The sequence below is a fragment of the Cebus imitator genome, unplaced genomic scaffold, assembly GCF_001604975.1.
Source record: "Cebus imitator isolate Cc_AM_T3 unplaced genomic scaffold, Cebus_imitator-1.0 Scaffold76, whole genome shotgun sequence".
Taxonomy (NCBI): domain Eukaryota; kingdom Metazoa; phylum Chordata; class Mammalia; order Primates; family Cebidae; genus Cebus; species Cebus imitator.
The window spans coordinates 7856298-7865295 of record NW_016107391.1 but is presented as its reverse complement, the minus strand read 5'-3'; the positions used below and the strand labels follow the sequence as shown (position 1 = coordinate 7865295).

The 8998-nt window shown below is 41.7% G+C and overlaps 1 protein-coding gene across 4 annotated transcripts in view; it reads right to left on the bottom strand.

Moving 5' to 3' along the window:
• Nucleotides 1-8998, bottom strand: part of CDKL3 (cyclin dependent kinase like 3) — a 112338-nt gene that overhangs the window by 96588 nt on the left and 6752 nt on the right. For all 4 annotated transcript variants that reach the window (XM_037739914.1, XM_017532388.2, XM_037739913.1 and 1 more), the window contains exon 3: nt 8706-8900. In XM_037739914.1, the coding sequence (XP_037595842.1) occupies nt 8706-8900 (195 nt within the window). The remainder of the gene's footprint in view (nt 1-8705; nt 8901-8998) is intronic.

The following is an 8998-nucleotide window of genomic DNA, read 5'->3' as shown; positions in this document are numbered from 1 at the left end:
TCTCCTGGGTTCAAGCAATTCTCCTGCCTCAGCCTCCTGAGTAGATGGGACTACAGGTGTGCGCCACCATGCCCAGCTAATTTTTGTATTTTTAGTAGAGACGAGGTTTCACCATGTTGACCAGGATGGTCTCGATCTCTTGACCTCGTGATCCACTTGCCTCGGCCTCCCAAAGTGCTGGGATTACAAGCATGAGCCACCGTGCCCGGCCATAAATGATATTTTTAAATTAATAAATGAAAATACAATTGACTTTGGCATACTGATCTTGTATCCCACAATTTTCATAAACTTAATAGTTCTATTAACTTTGTTGTAGATTCCTTAGGATTTTCTACATAGATGATTATGTCATCTGTGAATAAAGATAGTTTACTCCTCAAAAAAAAAAAAAAGTATCATTTCATACCCACTAGAATAGCTACAATAAAAAAGACAATGAAAAATATTGGGAAGAATGTGAAAAAATATGAAACCCATTGCTGGTGGGGATTTAAAATGATACAGCCACTTTGGAAAAACGTTTGGCAGTTTCCTTTAAAAAACATAACTAACCCTAACCATGTGACCCAGAAATTCTGCTAGGCATCTATCCAAGAGAACTAAAAACATATGTCCACACAAAGACTGTACATAGCAGTATTATTTATAATAGCCAAAATGTAGAAACAATTCCATCAAATGGTGAATAAACAAAATGTGGTCTAGCCATACAATGGAATATTATTCAGCAACAAAAGAAGAATAAAGGCCAAATGCAGTGGCTCACACCTGTAATCTCCACACTTTGGGAGGCCAAGCTGGAAGGATCTTAAGCCCAGGTGTTCAAGACCAACCTGGGCAACATAGGGAGAGCCCACCTCCACAAAATATGTTTTAAAAAAGAAGGAATGAAGTACTGATACATACTATAATACAGATAAACTACAACATAGAAAATCATGGTCAATAAAGGAAGCCAGATGCAAAAGACTATATATTGTATAATTCCATTTATATGAAATGTCCAAAAAATGTGTATCTGTAGAGACAGAAAGATTATTGGTTGCCTGGAATTGGGGGTAGAAATTGGTATTGTGTGAAAATAAGCAAGGGGAATCTTTTGGAGTGAAGAAATGTTCTATAACTGGATTGTGATGATAGTTGCAGAACTCTGTAAATTAACTTTAAAAATCAATGAACCGTACACTTAAAACGGGTGAGTTTTATGGTATTTAAACTGTGCCTCAGGCAGGGAGCAGTGACTCATGCCTGTAATCCCAGCACTTTGAGAGGCAGAGGTGGGTGGATCGCTTGAGGTTAGGAGTTTGAGACCAGCCTGATCAACATGGTGAAAGTCCATCTCAACTAAAAAATTAGCTAGGCATGGTGGTATACATCTGTGAAGAATCACTTGAACCTGGGAGGTGGAGGTTGCAGGAAGCCATGGTCGTGCCATTGCACTCCAACCTGGGCAACAAGAGCAAAACTCCATCTCAAAAAAATAAAAATAAACTGTACCTTGGTTGAGCATGGTGGTTCATGCCTGTAATACCAGCACTTTGGGAGGCCTGTACCAGCACAAGGCAGGTGGATCACTTGAGGTCAGGAGTTTGAGACCAGCCTGGCCAACATGGTGAAACCCTGTCTCTAAAAATACAAAAAATTATCTGGGTGTAGTAGCAAACGCCTGTAATCCTAGCTACTCTGGAGGCTGAGGCAGGAGAATCGCTTGAACCCAGGAGACGGAGGTTGCAGTGAGCTGAGATCTCACCACTGTACTCCAGCCTGGGCAACAGAGTGAGATCCTATCTCAAAATAATAAATAAAATAAAATAAAAAACTTACCTCATAAAGCTAGTAAAGAAAAATAGTTCAGAAATATATATATTGAGTGAAAAATAAATAAATACTTTTTTTAAAAAAAAAAAAGAAGGCTGGACATGGTGGCTCATCCCTGTAATCCCAGCACTTTGGGAGGCCGAGGTGTGTGGATCATGAGATCAGGAGTTCGAGACCAGCCTGGCCAACATGGTGAAACCCTGTCTCTACTAAAAATACAAAAATTAGCCGGGCATGGTGGCATGTGCCTGTAACCCCAGCTACTCAGGAGGTTGAGGCAGGAGAATTGCTTGAACCTGGGAGGCAGAAGTTACAGGGAGCCAAGATCGTGCCACTGCATTCCAGCCTGGGTAACAGAGTAAGACTCGGTCTCAAAAGAAAAAATAGATATAGTTCTTTGCCATCATAGAACTAACAGTCAATTCGAAGAGAAACACCTTACTGCATATAATCACAAGTAATACAAGTGCTACAAAGGAAAGGAACATAGCATTATGATAATTTAAATGGAGACATGACCCAGTGACAGATTAGGGAAGATGTCCCTGGGGAAAACTCCACTTTCATTAAGATCTGAGGGATGAACAGAGGTAAACTAGGAGAGAGTGGAAGAAAGAGAAATTCAAGCCGGGCGTGGTGGCTCATGCCTGTAATCCTAGCACTTTGGGAAGCCGAGGTGGGTGGATCACCTGAGGTCAGGAGTTCAAAACCACCCTGGCCATCATGGTGAAACCCCATCTTAAAAAAAAAAAAAGAAAGAAAGAAAGCGAAATCCAAGAAGAGAGAATCATATGTGCAAAGGTGTTGTGTTAGGAGGAAGCATGGTAAAAAAGGTATTTATTGAGGCTAGGCGCAGTGGCTCATGCCTATAATCCCAGCACTCTGGGAGGCTGAGGCGGTGGATCACCTGAGGTCAGGAGTTCAAGACCAGCCTGACCAACATAGAGAAACCCCATCTCTATTAAAAATACAAAATTAGCCTAGTGTGGTGGTGCATGCCTGTAATCCCAGCTACCCAGGAGGCTGAGGCAGGAGAATCACTTGAACCTGGGAGGCAGAGATTGCAGTGAGCTGAGATCACGCCATGGCACTCCAGCCTAGGCAACAAGCGCAAAACTTTGACTCAAAAAAAAAAAGAAGGAAGGTATTTATTGAAAAGTTACATCGCAATTCTGAGATGATTTCAGATGAACTCAGTGATTTATTATTATAAGTTTCTATTTTATAAACAGCAATTAAAGTTTTGGAAATCTTTCTTTTCACTGTCACTTTCCTCTTCTGATCCCCTAATTCCATTTAACAAATGTATGCATGCACATACATATGTACATATACACATGTACACATATCCATAAATATAAATATTTGTTATCTGCTTCCCAAACACAATTACACTTTCCTCATTCTTCAGTATTTCCTAAGCACAAGCTTTAAGAATTAAAGCTAAATAGCTTCACACAAGCTGCTGTGGAGAGACAGCATGGTAGAAAGGAAACAGTATGGACTGTAGAAGGAATCTAATTCCCCTCTTCCATCAGTTATTAACTGTATTACAGCAGTCGCCAACCTTTTTGGCAACAGGAACTGGTTTTGTGGACAGTTTTTCAACAGACCAGGCTGGGAGATGGTTTCAGGATGCTTCAAGTGTATTATATTTATTGTGTACTTTATTTCTATTATAATTACATTGTAATATACAATAAAATCAGTATACAACTCACCATCATGTAGAATTGGGGGGGCCCCGGGCTTGTTTCCCTGCAACTAGATGGTCCCAACTGGGGGTTATGGGAGACAGTGACAGATCATGAGGCATTACAGTCTCACAAGGAGTGCACAACCCAGATCCCCTACATGCGCAGTTCACAGTAGGGTTCACACTCCTCTAAGAATCTAATGCCTCTGCTGATCTGATAGGAGGCAGAGCTCAGATGGTATTGCGAGAATGGAAAGCGGCTGTAAATATAGAAGCTTTGCCTGCTCACTCACCACTCACCTACTGTGTGGCCTGGTTGCTAACAGGCTGCAGACTGATATTGGTTGTAGCCCCGGGGTTGGGTACCCCTGCTGTATGGTGTCAGGAGATTCATTAACCTGTGAATTTGTTTCCTTGGTTACTATTTATAAACTCTCATCGGTGGCTCATGCCTATAATCTCAGCACTTTGGGAGGCCAGGCGGGTGGATCACTTGAGGTCAGGATTTCTAGACCATCCTGGCTAACATGGTGAAACTCTGTCTCTACTAAAAATACAAAAATTAGCTGGGCATGCTAGTGGGCGCCTGTAATCCCAGTTACTCAGGAGGCTGAGGCAGGAGAATCGCTTAAACCTGTGAGGTGGAGGTTGCAGGGAGCTGAGCTTGTGCCACTGAACTCCAGCCTGAGTGACAGAATGAGAAGTTGTCAAATAAATAAATAAATTAAATTAAATAAAGATAGGCTGGTCGCCGTGGTTTGCACTTGTAATCCTAGCACTTTGGGAGACCAAGGCAGGCTGATCCCCTGAGGTCTGGAGTTCAAGACCAGCCTGGCCAACAAGGTGAAACCCTGTCTCTACTAAAAATACAAAAAAAAATTAGCTGATTGTGGCAGTACGTGCCTATAATCTCAGCTACTCAGGAGGCTGAGGCAGAAGAATTGCTTGAACCTGGGAGGTGGAGGTTGCAGTAAGCTGAGATCATGCCACTGAACTCTAGCCTGGTGACAGAGCTAGACTCTGTCTCAAGAAAAAAAAAAGAGTAGGAACCAAGTATTTTGCCTAAGGCTGTATCCCCAGCACCTAGTATAAAAAATGTTTATCAGTAGATACTCAATAGAAATTCTCACTATTTCTTAAAATATATCAACATATCTTAAAGCAATTCCCATTTCTAAATTCAGTTATTGACAATGGCACTTCTCTGGCTCTCAGTTGAAAATACTGCAATACTATGAAAAATACAAAAATTAGGCCGGGCGCGGTGGCTCAAGCCTGTAATCCCAGCACTTTGGGAGGCCGAGGCGGGTGGATCACGAGGTCAAGAGATCGAGACCATCCTGGTCAACATGGTGAAACCCCGTCTCTACCAAAAATACAAAAAATTCGCTGGGCATGGTGGTGCGTGCCTGTAATCCCAGCTACTCAGGAGGCTGAGGCAGGAGAATTGCCTGAACCCAGGAGGTGGAGGTTGCGGTGAGCCAAGATCGCGCCATTGCACTCCAGCCTGAGTAACAAGAGTGAAACTCCGTCTCAAAAAAAGAAAAAATAAATAAATAAATAAAAGAAAAATACAAAAATTAGCTGGGCAGGATAGCAGGTACCTGTAATCCCAGCTACTCGGGAGGCCAAAGCAGGGAGACTTGCTTGAACCCAGAAGGCAGAGGTTGCAGTGAGCCGAGATCACATCACTGCACACCAGCCTGGGTGACAGAGAGAGACTCTGTCTCAAAAACTAATAATAATAATAATACTGTAATAACCTCTGACTTCACCCTTTGTTTTCAACCCTCTCATATCTAACTAGTTCCCAAGTCCTGTGATTTTCCCTCTGAAATCTTTCCATCCTCTCCCTTTGCCATCTTTCCTCTCCTTCCCATTGCTACTATCTTAGTCCAAACCCTTAACCACCCACACGTCTAGACTGTCACAACTTCTCACCTGATCTCTCTGGGTCTCTGTCTACTCATATCTTCCACTCTTGCTAAAATAAAATTGGGTTTTGTTTTCATCCAGTCATGGCAATGCTCAAGAACCTCCAATGGGTCAGGTGTAGTGCCATGTGCCTGCAGTCCTAGCAACTTGGGAGGCTGAGGCAGGAGGATTGTTGAGCCCAGAAATTGGAGGCTGTAGTGAGCTATGATCATGCTATTGTACTCCCATCTGGGCAACGGAGCAAGATCCTATCTCAAGAAAAACAAAAACAAAAAAACAACAAAATCTTCAATAGTTTCCCAGCATCCTCAGGAAAGAGTCCACCCTCTTACGGATAAATTTCAAGGTTCTGGAAATCTCTCCCCTGGGAACCTGTGTAATCTTATCTTCCTCTACCTGTTGTTCCCTGTAACCTGACTTAACAGGAAAGTTAAGAAGTTAACTTCTCTCTGAAGTTAAGAACAACTCCGACACAGAGGGAGGTGGGGGGAAAGTCTCTTGGGTACCTGCCAAATTTCACCCTCATACAATGGGCCCCAATAAAACACTGGGCCTTAATAAGCACACTCCTTTTCCTTCAAGTGCACTAAGACAGAGAAGCTAAAAGCAGACTTGGGGATATGCCTGCAGCTACAGAAAGATATATTGGAAAAGACACCCAGCTCTCCCTCCCAAATAAGCACAACAAAGAGACAAAGAAGCAGTCCAAGCCTCTAATAAACTCTCCCATTCTGAACCCTTAAAAACTCTTAGTCTGTAAGAGAGTGAGCTCTGACCTAACTTGGCCAGAAGCCTCTCTCAGGTTTATTTAAAATAAACCTATCCCTGTTGACTGAAAAGTCATCCTTCATGTTTCTCTCCTCTTTCTTTAATTCTTACAGTAGTGTGAGCCTGTAGTTCCAGCTATTCAGGGGGCTGAGGCAGGAGGATCACTTGAGCCTGGGAGTTTGAGGCTGCAGTGAGCTGTGATTGCGCCAATGCACTCCACTGTGGGCAACAGAGTGAGTGAGACCTGTCTCAGAAAAAAAAAAAAATTCTGTGAAGTGCTGCACCTGTAGTCCCAGCTACTCAGAAGGCTGAGGCAGGAGGATCACTTGAGGCCAGGAGTTCATGGCTGCAGGGTGCTACCATTGTGCCTGTGAATAGCCACTGCACTCCAATCTGGGCCACATAGAGGGACACTGTCTTAAAAAAAAAGCCAGACAGGTTAGCTTGTGAAAGTTATGGGGGTAGATAGGGCCTTGTAGAGCCTGGTAAGGAGTTTGGATTTCACTGCCTGGAAGTTCTCTCTCCCAAACCACTGCTTGGAGTACTGAGTAGTCCTGGCTGGGAGGCAAGCAGGCATCATAAGAGATGCAGAAGAAATGAATATTAAAATTACTAAACTTGGCCAGGCACAGTGGCTCATGCCTATAATCCCAGCACTGTGGGAGGACAAGGTGGGCAGATCACCTGAGGTCAGGAGTTCAAGACCAGCCTGGCCAACATGGTGAAATCCCATCTCTACTAAAAATACAAAAATTAGATGGACGTCGTGGTGTGGCTATAATTCCAGCTACTCAGGAAGCTGAGGCAGGAGAATTGTTTGGACCTCGGAGGCAGAGGTTGCACTAAGCCAAGATCATGCCACTTCCCTCCAGCCTGGGTAAACAAGCGAAACTCTGACTCAAAATAAATAAATAAATAAAAATAATTACTAAACTCATAAGTGATAGTAACCTGTGAGTTCCCTTTTCCTTGGATGTAATGTTTAAAGAAAAAATCTTTTTAAATAAAAAATAAAAACCTGTGAGGTACCACAGTATCATTTTACAGATGAGGAAAATGAGACTCAGAGAGGTTAGATAACTTTCCGAAGATCACAGAGTCACCTTTGGTCTCACAAGTTGTGCACTGCAGAAGTTGTGTGTTTTTTCACAGTGAAAAACCAGTAAGGTCAAAACTCAGGACAGTCTGATTCCAAAGACTGTATGCTCTTAACTGTCACATTATATCGCCTCCCCATGGATTCAGCTGGCAAGGAAATTACAATCTGAATTCTAGTTGCTATCACAGCCATATTTTTCAAAGTCACAAAATGAGATGCATTATTAGCAAGTCAGACAGGTAGAGATTAAGATATCAAATCTATAAAACCCTAGGATATATAGTTGTGCCATCTACCTAATAAAATTACTTCTGGTCAGGTATGGTGACTCATGCCTGTAATCCCAGTAGTTTGAGTGGCTGAAGCAGGAGGATTGCTTGATCCCAGAAATTTAAGACCAGCCTGGGCAATATAGAAAGACTCTGCCTCTAAAAAACAATTTTAAAAATTTAGAAACAAATAAAAATATTATTTTTCAGGCGTTTAGTGTTATTTCCTGAATATATATCTAATTTTCCAGAAAGTAGAGCCACGATGAGAAAAAAAGAAGCTCCATAAAAACCTGTTGAGCTGGCCGGGCATGGTGGCTACCAGCACTTTGGGAAGCCAAGGCAGGTGGTCACCTGAGGTGCAGGGTTTGAGACTTGAACAACATGGAGAAACCCATCTGTACTAAAAATACAAAATTAGCCGGGCATGGTGGTGCATGCCTGTAATCCCAGCTACTTGGGAGGGTGAGGCAGGAGAATTGCTTGAACCCTGGAAGCGGTTGCGGTAAACCAGCCTGGCCACAAGAGTGAAACTCCAACTCAAAAAAAACAACAAAACTCTGCTGAGCTAAACACTTAGGAGGCAATGCTAAAGTCAACATTAAAAATCAGAATAGCTGATCTTTTCTTTTCTTTGATTTTTCATAGGTTAAATGACAATGCCTCATACCTCTCAGCCACTTTATACCTCCTTTCTTCCCCTAAAGGCATCCACATTAATTAGCTATTACACTGGCCTAATTTCTACTTCCTAATGCTAAACCTCCCTTAATTTGAGCAGCTCTTCATTAAGCCACAGCCTTGACTTTCAATGTTTTAATATACTTCGTCTAATAACGGTGGCCCAGTTGATTATCGATTCTACTAAACATAATTATTGATACTGCCTTTATCATCCCAATTGGTCTACTTAATAGTTAGAATTACTGAGTGCTCAATATTTTTGGTTCTGCAACTAAAATATAGTGCCCCCACCATTCCCTATCCGATTTTCAGGATGTCTATTATTATTGTATAGAAAAAGAATGTTAGCAACCTTCATGAAAATAAAACAGTGTATAAGGAGGATTTATGATTCATACTCATCCTACAATTTGTCTTATTCTAAAGCACTTACATTATTACTGTGAAGATATTCAATTGCTCGAAGGATCTGGAAGAGGTATTTTCTAAGTCGTTTACTCTCTAGTCCATGACAATAATGTTGTAACTCATCTAGTACTGTGTGGTCAATAAATTCAAATACCAAATGAATTTTCTTTTTCTGTCTAAAAACTTCAATCAGATTGACCAGGTTTTCATGATGAAATTGCTATTGACAAAAGAAATAAAACAAATTTTTAATTATTTCAAGCATAATAATTTGTACATATAACACCTAAAATTTTGAGAAAAAAAAACAGTAATATT